Source organism: Tachypleus tridentatus, chromosome 13, assembly GCF_004210375.1.
Source record: "Tachypleus tridentatus isolate NWPU-2018 chromosome 13, ASM421037v1, whole genome shotgun sequence".
Classification (NCBI taxonomy): Eukaryota; Metazoa; Arthropoda; class Merostomata; order Xiphosura; family Limulidae; genus Tachypleus; species Tachypleus tridentatus.
The window spans coordinates 85,593,291-85,614,979 of record NC_134837.1 but is presented as its reverse complement, the minus strand read 5'-3'; the positions used below and the strand labels follow the sequence as shown (position 1 = coordinate 85,614,979).

Below are 21,689 nucleotides of genomic sequence, written 5' to 3'. Positions count from 1 at the left end.
GAAGGCAAGAAAATTGAGCTTGGGTAAAATTAACAGAGTAATCAAGGTTTACCTCCAAACTGGCAAAACCAATGTCAACAACTGTTGATTTAATAAGGGAGAGTCTGCTACTCCTGAAAATGAGAAATGATAGTTCAATGGCAGCACATAGAGGAAATCACATGCATCATGTGATAATGGTGCTGGTGGAGAGGTGACCTATTACAATTTATGAGAGACATGCTGGAACTTTGATTCCAACAGAGAGAAGGCTGAAGGTTTGTGGCACTTATTTAAAAACATTTCATTCTTTGTAATTACTATTAGCAAACTTAAAAGTTCCACCCATTGAATTTGTGCTTTAGAGCAAGGTATCAAAGTCAAGGTGAAATTGAGAATGCTTGTGAATTTTTATGGTGTCTTTAAATTCTAACATTTTTTATGATTTAATCTACATTTTTTTAATTTATAATCATTATCAGTTTAATTTCTACTAGAACAAAAGAATTTTGACAAATATCATTGTTGAAGCATTTACTCAATACTTAAATATCTCATGGTTTAAGCCTTGTTTCTTAAAGGTTTTCATCAATTACAATAACCAACATCCAAGTTTGTAGTGGTTTTTTTTTTCAAATTGACATATCTGGATATATTATTATCATACAGACAATTTCTAGCACACTAACTACATTCTGAAAATTTCATACCTTTGCTTCATAGATCCATTCCTTTGGAATTTTCAGCTTTGTATGAAGAAACATTTCTCGGTCTTCATTTTCAGAATTTTGATCCATTGAGACATGTTTCATCAGCAAGTCCTTCACACAAGCCTGTCTCCTGTAGGTAGTACAAGTTATGATTGAAATGTTGTAATTTTCAGTCTGTTTCTTCCACTTGTATTTCAAAAAGCACAAAACTATTTTTAAGAGTTTCAGTCTTTCAAAGTAACTTAACATTTTTGTCTCAAATTACTCAGAATACCAATACCAAGGTGTACTTGCACCTGTACACCTCAGTTAAACTAAACAAACTCTTGACTTCCCAGTTATATTTATGTCACCATAAGCAAAATCTACAGTATTTATAATAATTCAATTTAAATTTTCTCCAAGATCAAATTTATTTTAAAGATTTTTTAAACATAACTTTTTGCTGTGAAGCAAATAAATTAGGTAATCTAAAAAGGCTTAATCTCTTCACTTGTTTTGAAAACAATTTGATTGGTACATCTTAATTATAGTTTGATGAATCTGATAGTTGTGACAGTTCTAGCAATGATGAAGATTTATTTGAAGATGAATGATTAGCTTAGTGTATTACCACATGTAAACTTTTCAATAAATTTTGTAAAACTGACAAGTTTCAGTGAAAGATTTCCAAAATTGTTTAATATATTGATAAATGTTTGCTGTATTTAGAAACCATTCAATACATTTTGTAAAACTATGAATGAATAAACATTTTCTTCAAATTAACCTTTCAAAATCAAAAGGGGTGATGCATTATGTATGGGTAAATATGGTATATTACTATTAGAGGAAAATACAACACAATGAGAATTTTGTACCAACTACTGTTTATGAAGTTTTCTGAATCTGTCATGGGCAATTTGTGGAAAAATATTTTGTTCTGTAATATCCATTACTGTTGTTAAGATTGGCCTCTCAATAGAAAATAACAAAAACAGATGCAATATTGGCACTCTTAAGTGCTACCCTCAGATTCCAGTGAAATTCACTTCCTATAAGTGAGGAAAATGTTTCACATGCTAGGAAACCATTTTAAACACCTACATTGACATCATAATCACCTGACATTATGCAAGCAATGAAATCTGTGAAATTAGGCCACTGAAAAAAACAAACAACAACAGGCATGTTCTGCTCAAATAAAAATATATTTATTCTATTTTAAAAGTAACACTGTAAATGTACTCTCTCTGTCACTTGTATAAAAATGTTTTTGTAAAGTATCAGAAAATATCAAATCACAACATCCATAAATCTACTCCTACAATCCTTATTTTTTTAAATAATAAAATCCAATCTTATGCAGGAACTGTTAACTGGATCTCGCAAGTACTAAAAATACAAATACTAGTTTTCCAACTAATCTTAGTTCAGTAAACAGATTCCATCAATTATATGCTCTTATGAATAACAAAAGAGCACACAAATGTTAGAAGCTGTTTAAACTCCTTTGAAAACAATATTTATTGATTCTTATACAGTGTCACAAATAAATACCATGGTAGACTTCTGTTAGCTATAATTCTAGCTCTCAACCACACTGTCTACTGTTACTGTAACTTAAAATAGAATCAGTCTTTTTTTACATAAAAACCCTGTTGTCCAACATTAAAATATCTGTAAATTTCTCTTAGAAAAGTTCATAGTCTTAAGAATAAAATGCTTAAGTCATAGAGAACAATAACTTAAATAAGCTTGATTTCTTCTATGTTTCTGTAAAACTATATAAAAGCCAGGAAAGAGCAAATATTTTATTAAATAACAATTCTTCTATGGTTATAATAAAACCAAAATTAAAATAAGTCTAAAGCAATACATCTAAATATTTAAAAAGTTTATACTCTACAAAACTAAGTTTGAAAATAATACTAGTTCCAAAACTAGTATGACTGCATAAAATGTATCTACTAGGACTACATTTAAAGGTTTTCAGTAAAACAGAGTTTCACTCATAACACAACACACTTTGGTTGTTGTTTATGAAAGTCAGTTAAGTAAGGTTGGATGAACACCTACCTAGAAGAATGCGAAATATGAAGAAACACAAAAGCTGCCCATTCCCACATCCCCATAGATTCCAGTTGTGCAGCAAAATTACAGTGTAGGGTAGCAGTAGCATGTGATGATAGGTGTGTATACCCTAAAGCCTGAAGGACGGCAAAGAGCAACCAGCTGCAAAACGTAAAATAGCATACAATACGAAAAACTGTCAATATTTTCTACATGTAAAGCAAATTAGTATTAAATTTTTCCTATGTAATTATTCATAATTATGCAAAAATATGAGTTAATAGAAAAGGACTCAATTTTTCCCTCAAAATATTACAAGTTTATCCTAAATAAATGAAGACTCAAACACAAACCTTACAAAATTCCCTAAACATGTGTATGTTGGTATAGCTTGTACATATATCTTTCAACTAGTTAATTGAACAGGTGTTGTACCACAGAGCATTTGTTTTTATTGGATAATAATTATAAGATGACCAGATGAGGGCAACATTTCAAGCAATACCAGATACATTGTAGAAGTTTCCAAATTATTTGTTTTTCCAGACAGTATAAGTATTCAAAATTAATAAATGTGCCTTTAAGACTTATTTCTTTAACAATAAGTACTATTTTTTAAAATTATTCTCCATTTACAATACTTAGTAAAACTGTCGATTTCAAGATCAAAAACCTTGAAAAAGAGCACATACAAGGAATTCCTGATGATATAAATACATAATACAGAACAAAGGAAAACAAGTTTTAAAGATATAATGAGCTCCAAAAAAAATTATGAGATCATAAGTACACACATACATGTGTTTGCATACACACAGAAACTGGTTCCATATATTTAAATAAAGTGTTTCTTAGCAACTGCTCTATGAAATCCTCGCACACAAGGAAAATATTTACTATTTTGGGAGAAGCTATTTTATGAAAAACTATTCCACACTCTTTGAGAAAGTTCTTTTGAAAGCCTGTGTTTATAGGTCAGAACAAAGTGAAGATAAAGAATAGATTTATAGGATTTTATTGCTTTAAAACTCATTACCAACTCAAGTATCAAACTACTCAAAGCTAAATTGTTATCAAGTTACATAAAACAGACCCCATTACACACAACTTGTAACAGCAGAAACTTCATTATTATTCTAATACATTATGATACATATATTTAACAAACAAAATCAGATTTCATAAGCATGTCAAACCAAATAGATCAAAGTAGTGACATCATGTACTGGTTACACTTTGCACTGTAATTAATTTATTGCTGCAAGAGGAACTACTGAAACAAAACAAGGTTCAAGATCCAAATATTTACAACTGTTTAAATCTCTTATTTGTATCATTAAAATTATGGTAGGTATAAAGAATCCATTAAGACAAATCAGATATAGAAAAGGAACAAGTATGTCACTGCAAGGACTATGACAATAATGATTTTTATGTTTAACAAATGTCACGCAGTTCTGAGAACTCTGCTTGTTTAGTCTTTTAATCTTAAAAATAACATCATTTTCCTCCCATATCTATTTTCCTCATCTAACTATAGATAAACCAACCAACTCACAGACCTAAGTCTATAATCCAAGTGGGAAGAGACCGATGTTGTGGGAGACAGCAACTGGTCCAACCGATGAGATCTATCACAATACAACTTCAGCAAATGATAACAGGTATCATATACTTGAAACGATTCTTCAGGTTTCATAATGTCCCACAGTTGTGAAATGTTAGTCTCGATGTATGGAGGAAATGGTGGCTTAGCATATTTTTCATTATTACTCTCACCCTACACAAAATTAACAAGAGTGGATATGATACACATACTTGTTCTTTAAGGAAAAAAAAACACACAAACTTGAATTTATTATAAACATATATCCATTAAATTCCACACCCTACCTGTTTATATTGCATTCTAGTTTTGTGACAGCAAAAACTTTAGCTATCTGCTAACAAAATAAAACAGTTTCTACACTATGACAATTTTTTTTAACAAATGATATGATAATAAGCAGAAAATATGTCATCTACAACTACTTGGATAATTTTGTGTGTGCAATATTTCTTTAAATTGTTTTTCTTGACTTTCAATTAAATAAATAGCAAGTGTTTCTTATAATCAGAAACAAATTATTTAAGCTTGTTTTCCACAGAGCCATTAGCAATAATTAAGGAAAAGTAACAAATTATACATTTTAATATCACATGAAAACAAACCAGACAAAAAACAAAGAAATACAGAAGTCTTAAACACATGAAACAAAACTGAAAGTGGTAATATAAGTACCTGAAAAGCTCTGTCATAATCTGCTACAGCCTCGGCTACACCAGCTTCAGGAGAACAATGATACCTAAAGAAAATTAAAGTTCACACTGACACTCTCAAATTATACTTTCAAGCTCACTGATTCCACATTGTACACCACAAATAACCACATGTACATATCTCATACTTAATACTCAAAAAAGTCATCTACGTAACACTTTTCAAAGTGTGAGTTAATGTTACATTCAAGTCTAATCACCCCTGGATACCCATGATTACAATTAAAGAGGACTGAGTACATTAACATGCCAATCAATAATTTTGTTTAACATTTCAAGATTGTTAACTCTTCAGATTATTAGATAGTTTGTATATATTGTATAGACTGAAGTCTTTCTAAAACATTTATGTAATTTCTTTAAGGAGTTCAGAAGTAACCTTTATAAATTAAACGCTACCTATATTAATGATATACACATTTTTCCTTTGAAATCATGATACACGTACACTTAAGGTCTCAATGAGAAGTTTCAAAACAGAACAGGATGAATGGCACAACTAAATGCTGAAGGTAATATTTTAGTAAATTCCTGCAAGTGACAAGGTTTGTTGATGTTCAGCCTTACTGAAATATCCAAGTTCATTAGGCAGGAGTATCTTATACAGTTTATCTTTTACTGTAGACAGTCAATTTATATGACTGCATGCATGTTTTTTTGTTTTCTAGACAAGTTTTGATCACTCAATACATACACTTACTTTTAATATATAAGCAAAAACATAAACATTGATATTAACAGCCTAGAATAACAATTAATTATTTAACAATTCACAAAGTTTCAATCACATGCTTGCTAAAAAAATTGTTAAAAAACTAGCAAAGGTCCAGAAATTAAAGACAATTTTAACACATCTTTATCTCAGTAAGAACATTCTTGTTACTGACCACAGATGTACAGCTAATGCTCTCCTCCAATTCAGTTCCTCACAACAGTTCACCTGAACTTCTGACGATTGCCACACAAGGGCACCCGCAAGTAAGGCATAAATTTTGAGTCTTCTAGAGTTGATAAATGCATCAGTCTACAATAGATACAATAATACATACATACTAGTTAATGAATAGAATGGAACAAATTTAAATTGTACTAATTCTAACAGCAAATTGTCGACATAGAGCCCATTTGCAACAGTGAGAGTGAGTTGTTCAGTGATGGCATTAATTTTTATACTGAAGTGTGACACTCAAAACACAGCCCTGAGGGACCCCAAGTACCTGTAGAAAAGAATGGGAACTCTGAATCTCCTGTCCATTAAAAATTTTTAATGACAATGGGCAAATGGCCACGTAACCCATACATATGGAGGTCTCGCAAAATGCAATTACCTCCATGTTATATCATAAGCTTTCTCAATGTCAAAGAATATTAATACAAAATGTTGTCATTTGAGAAAGGCTTCTCTGATTGACAATTCAAGTCGAATCAGGTGGTCCATGGTGGAGAGCTGTCATCAGAACCCACATTTGGTGGATGAGAGGAGGTTGTTTGAATTGAGGAACCAAACAAGACGAGCATTAACCATCCTCTCTAAGGTCTTAATCCAAGATTCCTTCTGGCTTTGACGTCTTACCCATCAAGCACGTGCACAGGCCCGCTGAAAAGCGATGCGGCTTGAGAGTGTGGGAATTCTACAGAAAGTATCCCAGGCTTGTTTTTGAGCCTTCTGTGCCTTGTGGCAGGCAGGATTCCACCACGGACGAGGATATAGTGGAAAACGTGTCGAGGTTTTAGGAATACATTGAGCAGCTGCTTGTATAATACAGTCAGTTACTTCTGCCACACAGTCATCTATTGATGGCTTACAGAAGATGGCAGGATCAAGTTCTGCGAGAGCAGTGAAAGGGAGGCCAGTTTGCATGATCCAGCTTTCACTGGGGCACGCGGGTCGGGTGGCATCGAACATGGCCATTCTCTCCCAAAATTATAGGTAAATGATCACTGCCTTGTGAATTATTGGCAACCCTCCATGAAAAATGGGAGAATAATAAAGAGGGTAAATTTAGAGATCAATAGCAGTAAAGGACAGACTAGGTGCATGAAAATAAGTAATAAAACCAGTATTGAAAAGAGAGAGATGGTGATAAGAAAGCATATGCTCTACAGAGGGACCCCTCCTATCAATATGAACACTTTCCCAGAAGGGTTGATGTCCATTAAAGTCCCCCAGGATTAAAAAGGGAAACGGCAACTGTTCAATGAGAGTATCAACGTCTGATTGGTCACACGTCTCTCCAGGCGACAGATAGAGAGAACAAACAGTGATGGTATGACCAAAGGAAACACATATGGCTATGGCATCCAAAGGTGTGTCAAGTGACAAAGACAGTGTACACATGCTGATCAACCAACACTGCCACCCCTCCATGCACTCGTCCATCACACAGCCTGTTATTTCTGTACAAAGAAAACTATCAAAAGGTGACTGCATTGGTAGGTTTCAGAAATGTTTTTTGTAAGGAAAGAAAAACAGGATGGTAGGTAGTAATCAGTGTTTTGATGTCATTCAGATTAGAATGTAAACCTCGACAGTTCCATTGTATCAGGATGGCCATTTTTATTTACGTGTAGGCAAATTGGGTGGAGAACCCTTCTGTTTATGACCACGTCTTTTTTCCTTACTGTCCTTATTTGAGGGAGGTCTACCGACACCGACCTCCATGGATCCTGCCCTGGGTCAATTGGGCAGGTCTTTGCTGTTGGAAGGGGATTCCAGAAACTGAGGACATGAACAAATGACTGTTTTGCATCTTGAAGTGAGAGAAGAAGATGGATCCAAGGAATTGCCTGTACCTGGAACCAAAGGATGTGAATCTTGGGATTTGGTGGAACATGTGTAAGGGAGAGATAGGTGTTGACGTTGATTCATCAAGTTTTTAACCATGGAGGTCAAAAGACTTTTCATTTGCTTGGATAACGATTCTTTAGGAGCCACAGAGATATCTGTCTGCACTCCCACAGTAGTTGTGGAACAAAATGCAGCAGCATACGTCTGAGATGAGATGGTGGACAGCAATTTGAGCCTCGGGATAAATAATTTTATGAATCGTTTTTAAACGCTGCACCTCTTTTTCTTCCAACCATTTAGGGCAAGAACAAAAGTTGGACAGGTGAGAGCCATTGCAATTGATGCAATGAGGGTCCATTTCACACTCGTAGGCATTATGGTCCTTGCTACTGCAACAAGCAAACATCAAGGAACCACGACATGACGTCTTCGAGTAACCAAACCTTTGACACTGAAAAGATCAGAGAGGGTTTGGAATGTATGGCCGTACTCTGCAATTAAGATGACCTGCCTTGATGGTGGCAGGTGGACATGGTGATGTAAATGTGAGAAGGAGGACATTGGTTGGCACCATAATTCCATCTTTGCGAGTGGAAATGCACCTCACTGCAGAAACTCCTTGAGGGGAAAAACCAGCAAGAATCTCCAACTCTGGAATGTTCTTCAAATCCCTCTCAAGAATAACTCCTCATGATGAATTCAAAGTAGCATGAAGTGTAACCTCAATAGGCATATCCCCAATTGCCTTTAAATGCAAGAGGAGTTCACTGTGTTGAGATGTGGATGTTTCCATCAATATGTCACCAGATCGAAGCTTTTTTACTGATTTTGGAGAGCCAGCAAGTCCCTCTACTCCCTTCTGAATGAAAAAGGGAGACCTTTGCCCTAAAGGTTTGTCTAAAAGTTAGTGCAATATAAGAAAATGAGGTACAACAGTTGGTACAGATGGTGATGATTGCTGCTCAAAATCTTCAAGATGTGGTTGTTTACTTATAGACTGTTTTTTTCACTATTTTATTAAGATTTTTAATTGGAGTATCCATAATAAAGAGGGGAAAATTTTAGTGCTCACTTACCCCACCCACCATGGAGCCCTATGATGGGATGCACTACAATGTCAAACAAGGACAATGCAGCAATGCCAGCTTTTTGTGAGCACTATATACAAACAAAAGCATCAGATATAATGCCCACAACATCTGTTGAGAACATCCAATACAGGAATTCAAGGCCAAAGTGGTAGGTTAGGATTGGACCCCACAACCACCAGGATCCTCTCCTTCCCTTCACGGGTTGCCACGCACGGTAAACACGTGGGTGGATGTTTAGATCCCAGAGGAGGTAAACTGAAAGAGAAGAACCTTCCCTTGGAGGTCCCTTCACCAGGTTCAAGAATCCACACTGAGGGAATTTATTTAGGATATTTCAGAGATTATCCAAATGAAAGATGAGATTTTTTCAGATGGAGAAAAGTATTTTCAAACTTATCATAAGAGGGTTAAAACAAACTGCATAAAAATATAAAAATACCCTCTGCTTTGTAAAGTTTTTCATGATACACTAACATTTGGCATAATTTCTTGATTATATACAAGTCATTATGAATGATGTTCTTACAATCCTCACACAAATGCTGCTAAATTCACACTAAACAATACTATCATAAAGGTTTGCACTCTAATTGAAACTTATAAAGTGGAAGAACATTTCTAAGGCTCAGAAGACTAATCAAAAATATATATTTTACTATCATTGATACATATATGAAATCCTTAATCCTATTACTCTCCTTGAAAAGACATACACGGTTAACAGAATTATTATGTTTCAAAATATTTCTATGCATACAATATACTCCAATTCATTCCAACACCACCTTCACACTGTTGATGACTTTTCTGTTAAAATCAGTTTTAGGACTTAGGTAGAACTACATACATTATATAGCCTTTTGGGCTAATATCCAAATGAAATTGAAAACCTAGACATTACATTTTTAACATTTTTTTGTATAAAGTACTGTTTGTAAGTCTGAACACAAATAAAGAAACTAAACAAAGTGAATTACCTTGAACTGACGCCAGTTTACAAGTTGTTTTCTAAGCATTTCTCGAAATGTTACATTGCTCCCTGCCTGAGCAAGAAGAAGAGCTAATCTGTGATCACTAGCATTCTGGGCAACTTCACATGCTGCACTGATCTGGAAGTTTGTCAAGTGAGTGAAGATTGTTGCTAAATAATCATTTCCCTACAGAAAGACAAAAACACTGTTTTTATCTCTCTCTCTCTAAAGCTTTATATAAAACAGATAATTAAACCATTCTTTCACTCATCCCTCACTTGGAGCAAGCTTAAGGTTTTGATTAGTTGCACAGCATATTAATACATTAACTTTGAATAAATCATGTTATATACAATATTCCATTTCACAGAAGTTTGAGAATTCAAACAAGTGATGAATCACTACAATAAAACTAAAGTATGAAATATTACTAGTCTCATTTTTGATATTTTATGTCTTGTTATTCTAAACAGGATCAAAATTCACAGCTTCAGTATTAAAAGTCACAATAAATTATAAATCTTATTTGGATTTTTTTTTTTATTTGTTACTGTAATATCTTGTAAAGTAAATGACAAATATCAATTAAGAATTGAGTGCTATAAAACAATAAGCTTGACCAGTTTTGATATTGGCCCACAAAACAACTAGAAAATATAATTTAAATGCTATTATCTAGTCTTTTTAATTTAGAACCTGTATTATATAAATAAGAAGTAGGTTTTTAAAACTTTTGTTTTAATTTGATGCTTCAACATGTAATGAAGGAACCATGTTTTGTAATGTTTATCAGTATCCACCTAACAAACCAAATGTATGCGTCTTTTAACAAGAAACTTTTAAACAGAAAACACACACATCTCGTTCTCAAACTTAAAATTGTACCTTTAGTGCTAACTTATAAAAATAAAATTCACATTCCTTAACATTTTGCAAATGTTCATACTCACAAAACTTCTGTCCTCCTTGATCTCAGTTTGTATGATATCACTGTTTGTAGCAATTAACCATTGAGATAAGGCCTGTCTACGAGCAAGCCTATGCATGTAAGTATTGGGATCATCTGAAAATATTTATGGTTATTGATAACAACAGATATACAACATGTGAAGTACCAATAAAACATTCTGATGCTGGCAGATAAAAACTGATGTATTGAATCTGATTTTAACCAAAACAGTTTATATGGGAAGTATACCATACTTGTAAGAATATTTATCTCTCTAAGTGCTTAAAATAATGAGAATTGGTTGCTCTTCTATACAGACACTATTATCCTACATGTTAAAGCAAAAATTCAGGATACTAAAATTCATTCTAGAACCATATACTTATCAAACAGTAAGAAAAATCCACACAGAAAAATACAATAAACTAAATATGGATAAGAAATGGTTTTATCATTAAAAGGAGATAGCACTTAGTGCAACTTGTGATTACAGAATTTATAGTAAGTGATGCTGAAAAACTTTACATCATTCAGTAACTGGTTAAACTTGAAGAAAGTTTTCCTACAATGATTACAGTTTAATCTGTTTATATAATTAGACATTCAAATTTCATTCACTTTTAATCACCAAATTTGTTATAATTGCACTGAAAAAAAAAAGAAAAAAAGAATACTACAATTAATTACTCTCACAAAATTGAACAGAATTTAGATCATCTTATAATGTAAGGACACTTCCTTTAATGTGTTTTCAAAGTATGGTATTTAAGAGTTTATGATTTTTTTAACATTAAAAAGTTCGAGTAAAATAAATTTCATAATAAATGTAAAATTAACAGACATTGATGAAAAATAAAAATACTTATAACATAGCTAGGAAATTTAAGCTTTCTTTAAAATTACCATCATCAGGTCTGTTTGTCAGCTAATAATACTAAATTGATATTTCTATTACTTGATTAAAAGTAAAATATTTTTCATTAAGACCTAAATTACTATTCCATAAATATGCTTATTTGAGAAGAAATTTACTCATTATTATTAATCAGTGTAAAAACATTTCCCAGCAAAGTGAAAGGTTTATAAAAGCCAAGAAATAAACAAATTTGATTCCTTTTACTAAAGATAAATCCTAAGTTTTATAAATTTACTCTTACAGACAAAACATGTCCCTATATAAATTTGTTTCACAATAAGAGAGACTTGCTGTACAGAAGTATAGCTCTTTCTTAAGCAATGAACTCTGCTCAAGTAACTCTCTACATTTGATAACTAACACTACTGATATTTTGTTAGTTTCCAAAATTCCTAATAAAACAAAAAGAAATAAAATACCATTAACTCACCTGATTCATGGTTAAAACCTGGAATATTACCCCACAAAGCAACTCCAAGTTTCCAAACATGGTCTGCTTGCTTAAATGTTTCACAATCAGAATGGCTTAAGTCTACAAAAGAAAAGGTTTTTAATGGGAAACTATACAACATAGGTCCTATGGATGGCAGAGTACTTTGGTTAAATTAGTGGTGTATCTTTAAAAAAGTGTTTTCCATAAAATCTTTTGTGTATGCCATTAAAGCTTTAAATTTTATAATTATAAAAACATCAGAACTATGCAATTTAATGTGATTAAAATTCATATTTTTATAAACCTTAAATAAAACAAAATTATTCTTACTTAAACATTTTAAAACAAAAAGTTAATGTATATTTTAACTTCTAATAATAATAATCCTTCTAACAAACAAATGTGTTTGTATTCAGTTATTAATACTAGAAAAGTTCAATGAGTTAAAGCACACTGTTTGCTACCAAATTATCATTATACTACAGACACACTGAACCCATTTTCTGTAAATGTGTAATATGGTTGAAAGCATTAACATTTTGTTATTGTCATTATCACAAACCTTATAACCATCAATACACACAAACATACACACACACACACACACACACACACATTATAACTAACAATTCATTTTGTTATCTTCCAAAGTCTATTCTAACAGCAAAAATCAAAATTTTAAATTAAGTACTTTTTTCATAAAGACAAGACCTCAGAACTTATAAAACGTTTACTGAGTCAGTTTTAGTAAAGGTGGTTTTTAAATTAAAAATAATATTTTTCATCTTACAGTTTTTGTAATTCATATGAAGGTTATTTTTCTAAATTAACATTTTTCATATTGTAGTTTTTGTATTTCATCACCAAAACCTCCTAAATGAACAAAGTATTTTTATAAGACTATATTTTATGCAACAGAATGTGTAATGTTTACTGAAGATATAGTTACCACATTCAAATTTAAAGAATGTATAGTTTGAAGGTTACAAGGTCAGTCAAAATGACCAAGCCTGTATTAAAAAAATGAAAAGCATAATCACTATATCTCAAACCTTTGTGATGAATTTCAACATCACATTCACCACCATAATAATTTTCTGCCTTCTTTCAACCATTTACATGTAAGATTTCTTGGCAAAATGGCTACAAAGATGACACTTTCAGCATCTTTCTAGTGTTTATATCTTTCCAAAATTACGATATTTTCAATGCAAAAGATGGTTCAACCTAATATTAGCTGAAAGTTTCAATATTGATTTGGACTGTTCATCACTGTTTAAAAAAGAATTTGTATAAATGTCATGTATCTCAAGAAATCAATATCCTCTTTTACACAGATAATTACTTTATCTCCTAATAGTTATTTAATTAATGTTAAACAGAGCAAAAGGAAACTGATATGTTTAAAACTTATTTCCTGCAAACAAACTCACCAACAGCTGCTGTCTGGGTTTCAGCCAAAGATGCATGAGCATGGAGAGAGTCAACTCCAAGACTGGGCACAAACAGTGGACATCCATCCTCTACTGTTGATGCAGAATGTTCCAACTGAATGTTTAAACTTTCCAAAAGACTTTGCTAAGAAAGTATGACAAGTTAAAATAATATATTCCATTGCATTCAACAACGCAAATGACGTATCTTGAATATTTTCAAAAGCATGAAGTTTTATTGGCTAGTATTCACTTTAGTATTATGTTGATGTTTATGGTAACAATTTACAGAACAATAAACTTTTACAAAAGATACAATTCTGTAACTATTTCAAATAATTTTACTAATGTAACAAAAATAAATTAGAGTTAATCCCACAATGTATTTAAACTTGGAGTTACTCAATAAGTTTATTCACCATAATTAAAAAATGACTTGTATTGTGCATTGTTGCAACCTGAATAAAATAGGTATGCCTACAACTAAAAATATTACAAGCATAAGAAAATACTTTTTCAGTTACAAAAAAGCAGCAGCTTTATAGATCATTTATTAAAATCATTTAATTTTAAAAAGTTTTTCCTAGATTTCTATGTATGTCAATGCAAACAAAACCAATTTTTAGTTCTAAAAGATCTAGAAATTTGCTGTTATAGTCATTTATATGTGAATGAAGTTGTTTAAATAATCACAGGTATATTTTAGTCTGAGTTTTCTTTACCTTCACTAAATTATCATTTTGTGTGTAGGACAGAGACATCTTAAGTCTTTCTATGGTTAAGCCCAAGGTTGAATCAGCTGGCATAGCTGGCTTTACAGATGTAAGAAGACCAAGAGCAGCTGGTTTGCTTTTCACTTGGAATAAATAAACAGAAACAACAACATTAAAATTTCTCTTAAGAACTTCAATCCAAGTTTTTTTGTTCTCACATAAACACTAACATTATTATGCCCTCCTTCAGTAGACTGAACTTGCCATGCAATATAAAAATATACAAATACTTTTAATAACCATGATTGGTATTACTCTTTGTTGAACATAAAATTGAGAGATTTTGTACAACTAAAATACACATATTTTCTTAATTTTACTATATGTAATGCATGTATTATTAAACTATACACACACACACACACATGTGCACCCGTACGTTAAAATGCTTTTGATAGCATCCTAACAGTTCTAGCTTACAGCAGTAACAATTAGAAACTTTACTACATTAGTTATTTAAATCAATATTATTTGCCTTATAACATTACCTTGATCTGCTCTTGACCCTATACAGTGACCTAAGTGGGCAAAAGTCCACTCAGGTCCCCATCCAACTCGAAAAGAACGACCCAAAAAACATCCCAGGTCAGCAATAAGGTGGTGTCTTTCATTTAAAAGTGAGTTTTTCAGGTTAATCAATGCTAAGGTTCGCTTTGTTCGCATCATAGATTTCTTCATTTGAATACTGGAATCTTCTATCACACCACTACGCAGTGTTGGATGATGGGTTAACAAGTCTACAAGGGGTAAGGGCTCAGGCTGAAGTGGAGCCAGTACAGTTGAGACTGGATATTGATCTTTAAAATACAAGACATGTACAAGTATAGATTAAGACTGGCTTTAGAGTTTAGCTTTAATGTTTAAGTAAGTGATTCTTAATTACATGGTAGCCATTACTTGCATGTGAATAAACATTTTTTTTATTATTATTCTAATAGCAAATAGATTCTTCCAGCAAAATTTAATTATTTTGACAAGAACACCAAATTCAGTAACATAGTAATATAGTGAAAAGAGCAAATTGTCCTGATGCATTATTTTTTGTGTTATTTGTTTTTATTTTCACACACAGGCTATGAGCCCACAAACTAGTAAAATAAAAGTTAAAATACAATTACTTTTTTAAATACATAAAGCTTACCATGGAACGAAATAGGTTTGGGACTATCTACGTGCGAGAGATTTGTTTTGATTAAGGATAGGCTATATGAAGAATGCTCGCCATTTGTGGATTTCGATACATAGGAGCTTCTATCACTATATTTTGACCTACTGGTGGACACAATTGCATTGCCCTTGTCTTCTTCAACTGTAAACAGTTAAAAACAAATAAACCATCAATTTTTATTGAAAAAAAAATACAGTTTCAAAACAGTAATGATAGAACTTCAATTCACGACTTCATTTCAAGTTTGACCTAATAAACTACATTAAAAAATTATTCTAATTTTTTTATTATTATTATTAGCAATAATATTATTATTTATTGTTATTAGAAAGAATAACAATTTTAAAATTATGGGTGCAATCATCTAACTATGAAATTTCAATGTTTGTAAACTTAACACCAGAAACACATTCAAGCCAAACTCCAAGTTTACATGTGAAATACATATATTATTTTTTTTTATTTTGTATGTTATTCACTGCACTTGATTACAAATAAATTCCTATACTCTTCAGTAATATAAATTATGAAATGCAACAATTGTTTTCCACCATTTACTTTATATGAATATACTTTAATATTCATAATTGAATGAATTTTAATATTTTATTGTGTCAGAGTTAAATCTTTCTACAACATGCAAACCTTTAGCAAGTCCTAATTTCTGAGCTTGCAATATAATTTGGACATTTCACAAATTACGTTAAACAGTAGAATTAAGTTTCAAACAAAATACATACAAAGAATTATTGTTTCATAGCTTGTTCATTACTTTGAAATACTCAACTAGTACTTCTACTTACGTCTAGTAAAATATTATACATGAACTAGTTTTATTTTTCAATGAATGAAACATTGAACATACAGAACTTAAGACCATTTTCCCTAACGTTATTGTATAACAAAGTAAAAATTCTTATAACTGCTACTGTTCTTTTTTGTATTGTACATGTTATATACAAAGAAAATATATCAAAATCTCATAAATGCATGATATGGAAGATAAAAGATAATATACCCAAAAACAAAAAAAAGTCAAAATTCCATTAGTCAAAAAACACTTTTTAACAGTTATATATGGATGTTGCACAATATACAAAAATTATAGATTCTTGAAAATGGTGTTCAAAACGAATATTTCGAAAGTCATGATAAAGCTTAGGTGCTGTTTGTATTTACTTAACTGAAGTGTAGGTTATACTATCACACTGACAAGCATGTAAAGTAAAGCAAGATTAAAACATTACATGAAATATGTTGTGGGTACATGAGCACATCTCTCATACACCTGAGGTACAATGTACACCTTGAAATAGTTGATTCTGACGAGTATTGTTTTTACCTTTTATTTTCTTAACTGGTATACCAAATGAAAGATTATTTTTCTCACCCTTTTCTGCAGATTCTTCATCTTGGAAGAATGATACCTTCATTTCTTGCATGCGATGAACATCAACACCCAAAGCACGAGCAAGTTTCTCAGAAGGGGAATACACTTCATCTAACTGGCTGAGCTCTAGAAAAATAGCACGCATCTGAGTTAGTTTTATAATCAACTCTTAAACACGTACACAGCCTCAACGTTTGAACATAATACTAGTTAATCTTCTAGCAGAAAACAAAATAAAATTAAGTATTATCAATGTAGTCTTGGTATATTATAATCTTAAAATTTTAAAACAGATTATGTGTAGTACTTTTGGTTTTATCCAAAAATACTGATAAAACACCCTCAATACAAACAAAAGTATTCATATCCAACAAACATTGGAAACAGTTCACGTTAGCTTCATCCCTTTAGCGATACAAATAGTTATACAATGCCTTTCCAACTTTTAACCAGAATTAATTTGTTCCAAATACTTCACAAATTTTGGTAAAAACTCTTAGTAAAATTACAAGTATTATGTATACAAAAATCTGAATTTTTAATAAAATATTTTTACTGAAGATTTGTTTGTGAAAATAGATTGTTTTATTACTAGCCTGAAAGCAAAACGAGTTCATGTTATGATTAAAAAACTATTTTTGGTCCCAAAAATCTCAAATATTATTTGCTTAAACTCTTAAAACCTAAGTGCATTTCACATTTGTTTTCAGCAAAACCCTATATTTTATGTTACTTTCTGTCACTTGACCAACCTCGCAACCATCATAAAAAAATTAGGAAATAAATACAAATTATGCTTTTTCATGCTATAATGACTACATATTATAACATGAAAATACATATGTTTAGTCTAAGTAGCTTAAGTTTCATAACACTAGAAATGGGACCATTTCAAAAATGGAAAGAGATGAATGGGGCCACTGTGTATGATTCAGTACATAAGCTATATCTCTACAAAATAAAATAATACGAGGTTCTTATTTTATATTCTAGCTTGATGATATTAGTAATTTGAGTTCATAATTTGTACAAAACTACAGACTTAGTATTTTAACATCATAAACATCTAATTTTAAACAGTGATGCATTCAACAAACCATGTGACTCACTAAAATCTAATTTCTTAGTTTAAATGTATATATTAAAAGAACACAACTCATATATGATGTTTAAATTAGGATCTTCATTTTGATTTCAAACTTATTGACATAAATTCATAAAATAGTAGTTCAATAAAACTTTGAATGCAAGTGAACAAATGCTATGACATGGTCTTTGAACCCTGACCCATTGCAAAAGGGTTAAGTTACTCAATGCATAACTAATATTTAAAGGGTTGATATAAATGACAAAAATATAAACATAGGCTTTACACACAAACAAAACTAATGTTAAAGTTGAATGAGATCCTCATAAGATATCTAATATTATTAAACACTAAATAATCATTACCTTCAATGTCTTCCAGAGGCATGGTCTGTTGGGTTATGTCCAGCATTTCATCATCTTCATCAATGTGTTGCATTGAAATAGCTTGTTTCTTAAGTCCTCCATTCACTTGAACCTTTGGAGAGAAATTCTTTAATTAAAAACAATGATTTAACTATTTAGTTAAAAGAAACTGTTGCAGTGCCTAAAATATTCCAACTAAATTTGAAAGTTAAATGACTACAAAATTTAAATGATTAGAAAAATCACTTTTCATTTCTTTAAATGCTTCAACGACCAGATAAATTTTAACAACATATAAACTTTGAAAACATGTTACAAAAAATTGTTAGTACACTATTTAGGCTTGATTATAAATCATTTGCATTGGTAAAAAGTAGCAAGATATGCATTTAAACATTTTCTTTTAACAAGCATATCCACCTTCTCTTTCTTGGCTATCAACAACTACTTCTGAGTGATCAATCTCCATAAAAAACATGAAATTCTTTTTTTTTTTTTAAATAAATTTCTTTCTTCAGTTCCACAGATGAGTAATAAATCAAATCTTCTAAACCTTATGAGCTCTGTATATTCATTCATTGTGATTAAAAATCCTCATTGGTCTGGTATGGCTTGTTTTGAATTTTGCACAAAGCTACATGAGGACCATCTGCATTAGCCATTAATTTAGTGAGCATGTTTGGTGTAACAGAGGTTCAAACCTGTGACCCTCAGATTATGAGTCGAATACCTTAACCATCTGGCCTCTCACTGGTCTGACCCTGACACAATAACAGTGTATTTATGAACTTTATACACAGCTGGTGAAAGCATTATAGGTTAGACCATTTTCAATGATGTACATAAATTACCATCTTGCAGTATTTCACAGCACGTTAAACCTGTTTGGTCTACTGAACAAATATATACTTTAAAAAAAAATTACACATTTTAAAATTTTTCCTACATTTGTTCCTTCTCACTGAATCTGTAAGCAGAAAGTAATATCTATGCTGGCAGAAGATTTTAGTGGAAGATAATAATAAACAAACCTCAGGTTTCCTTTCAGTTTGTTTCTCCTATATAAATGGATGAGTATAGAATCAACAATAGAATAACTAAAAATGCCATATTTTAATTATTGGGTTACTTTTCATAGGGTAAATAAAATTAACAATAACTTTTTCCCCTCACTTTTATAAGTGGCAATAGATTTTGTAACTAAATAAAATCATATATAAATAACATGAATAACATATGGAAAATAACGTAAATCACTCATCCTAAAATCAGGACAAATTGGGCACCTGCTGCTGTTGCTGTTTCTGTTTGTTCTGTTGAACTGGTTTCTCTGACTCTTTCTCTTGAGCTGGTGGAATTATCTCAACCTCTTCATCAGATTCTTCTAGGCCATACTTTGAAAAATGCTGAACCTTAACGTTCAAAAAAAGTTTTCATTATAGATTACAGTTCAAATAGCTCTGTGCAAATGCCATTTATTTCCAGTTTTCAAACTCAGGATTCATGTATATCATGTATATTTTGAATAACTTGCACACTAATTACTAATAGTTATATTTACAAAACTCAGTTTCAAAAATAGGATGGTTTAAATACAGTGAAGGCACAGAAAGTAATAGGTCATAACAAAAGTATGTTAAAAAGAAAGTAAGAAATACAAATCAACACAAATCTCAACAAACATTTGATTTTGGTATTTGATTTCTTCACTCTAGAGTTCATAACAGATTTTAGCATTAAGCACATCAGCAACCAAATACAGAAACTGTACAAAAAAATTTTACAAATGTATCACTTTTTTTATACGTCAATTTTCAAACTAATTTAATAAACTTGATAATTATAAATGCCACTATTACTGAAAGTATTATGAAGAGAAATGTATTATCACTATAATAAAGCTAAACAAATCAGTAATTACACTGCATCTGAACAATGATAGGTGCTAGTGTTTCATCAACATAAAACATCAAATAACAATGGATTTAAAAATTCATAACTGTATATAGCCTAAACATACTTTTTGAAAAGTAAATCTATGCCTGATGGCAAAATGTGAACAAAAGAATAAACTTACACAAAATATAAAAATATGTCAAGTCAGACAATTTTTTTTACATCTTGTATGCATCACCTTTTATGGTAGAAAGCTCTACTGTAAATAACAGTATACATAATACTGCCTTAAGTATCACAAAATGCAGTGTAAATCAAATGCAGTAGTTTACTTGTCAAGTACTATTTTAATTATGGAAAACACAAAATGCAGTACATACTAGTAAGATGTGGCTGGAATTTACTCATCAAATGTTCACACTGTAAAACCCATGCTAATAAGATGTAACTGTAGTTTACTTATAAAATGTTCTGACTGTATAAAATCTATGTGCAGGGTACACCAGTAAGATGTAGCTCTAGCTAACTTGTCAAGTGCTAACTGTGTAAAAACCACAAAACATAGTGTATATTAGCAAGATGCAAATGTAACTGACTTGTAAAAGGTTCTGACTATGTAAAACCAATAATATGCAGTTTGTACTATTAAGGTGTAGTTATAGTTTCTTTGAAAGTCTTCTGAATGTATAAAACAAATAATATGCAGTGCATACCAGTAATATGTTGTTTAATTATCAAAATAAGCAATCTGCATGTTTCTGCATGCCCTAAAATACTCTAGCAAAAAGGTATTTTGCTTTGAAATTTTGTCAGATACTGTTTCTTTTTCAATCTCAGAAATACTAACATGTGGCAAACATATATTACAGATATTTACTTGTATGTCATATCATATTTACTTGTATGTCACTCAAACATTAGCTTTCATAAATACCAGTAAAGTCATTGCTCACTTTACACACACGTTTACCAATATTTCTATTACCTAACAAATGCAACTCCTTTGATGAAGTTCAATTGACTTCATGAATGTTATATTTAAATACAATACAAATAAAAAGGATATAAAGAAATATTCTAGAGAATATCTGGTTTCTGTATAAAAGTAAAATTACAATCAGTATTTGTATGAACTGTTAGCTTCCAAAATTTTAGAAACTTTTCTGAGAGAAATTATGCTTTTAAAAATAAGAAATAATTTCTATTTAATTTTTTTTATTGTATGCTTAAAATCATTTAAATGTGCCTAATAGTATGTTTCAATATAACTACAAATTATTTTATTCTAAAAACATAATATAAAATGTGCAGAAATTTGTTTAAGATCAACAATATACACAATTAAAAAACAAATATAAAGAATTTAGTT

General features: G+C 31.0%; 1 protein-coding gene across 1 annotated transcript in view; it reads right to left on the bottom strand.

The window, feature by feature from the left end:
* The window catches only part of Nup98-96 (nuclear pore complex protein Nup98-96), a 70,927-nt gene that overhangs the window by 11,072 nt on the left and 38,166 nt on the right, over window positions 1-21,689 (bottom strand). Inside the window, 15 exon segments of the mRNA XM_076482847.1 lie at window positions 690-819; window positions 2,748-2,903; window positions 4,304-4,521; window positions 5,023-5,086; window positions 5,948-6,084; window positions 9,917-10,096; window positions 10,861-10,973; window positions 12,206-12,307; window positions 13,642-13,786; window positions 14,364-14,497; window positions 14,903-15,211; window positions 15,556-15,723; window positions 16,973-17,098; window positions 18,425-18,536; window positions 19,711-19,836. Coding sequence (XP_076338962.1) covers window positions 690-819; window positions 2,748-2,903; window positions 4,304-4,521; window positions 5,023-5,086; window positions 5,948-6,084; window positions 9,917-10,096; window positions 10,861-10,973; window positions 12,206-12,307; window positions 13,642-13,786; window positions 14,364-14,497; window positions 14,903-15,211; window positions 15,556-15,723; window positions 16,973-17,098; window positions 18,425-18,536; window positions 19,711-19,836 — 2,220 coding nt within the window.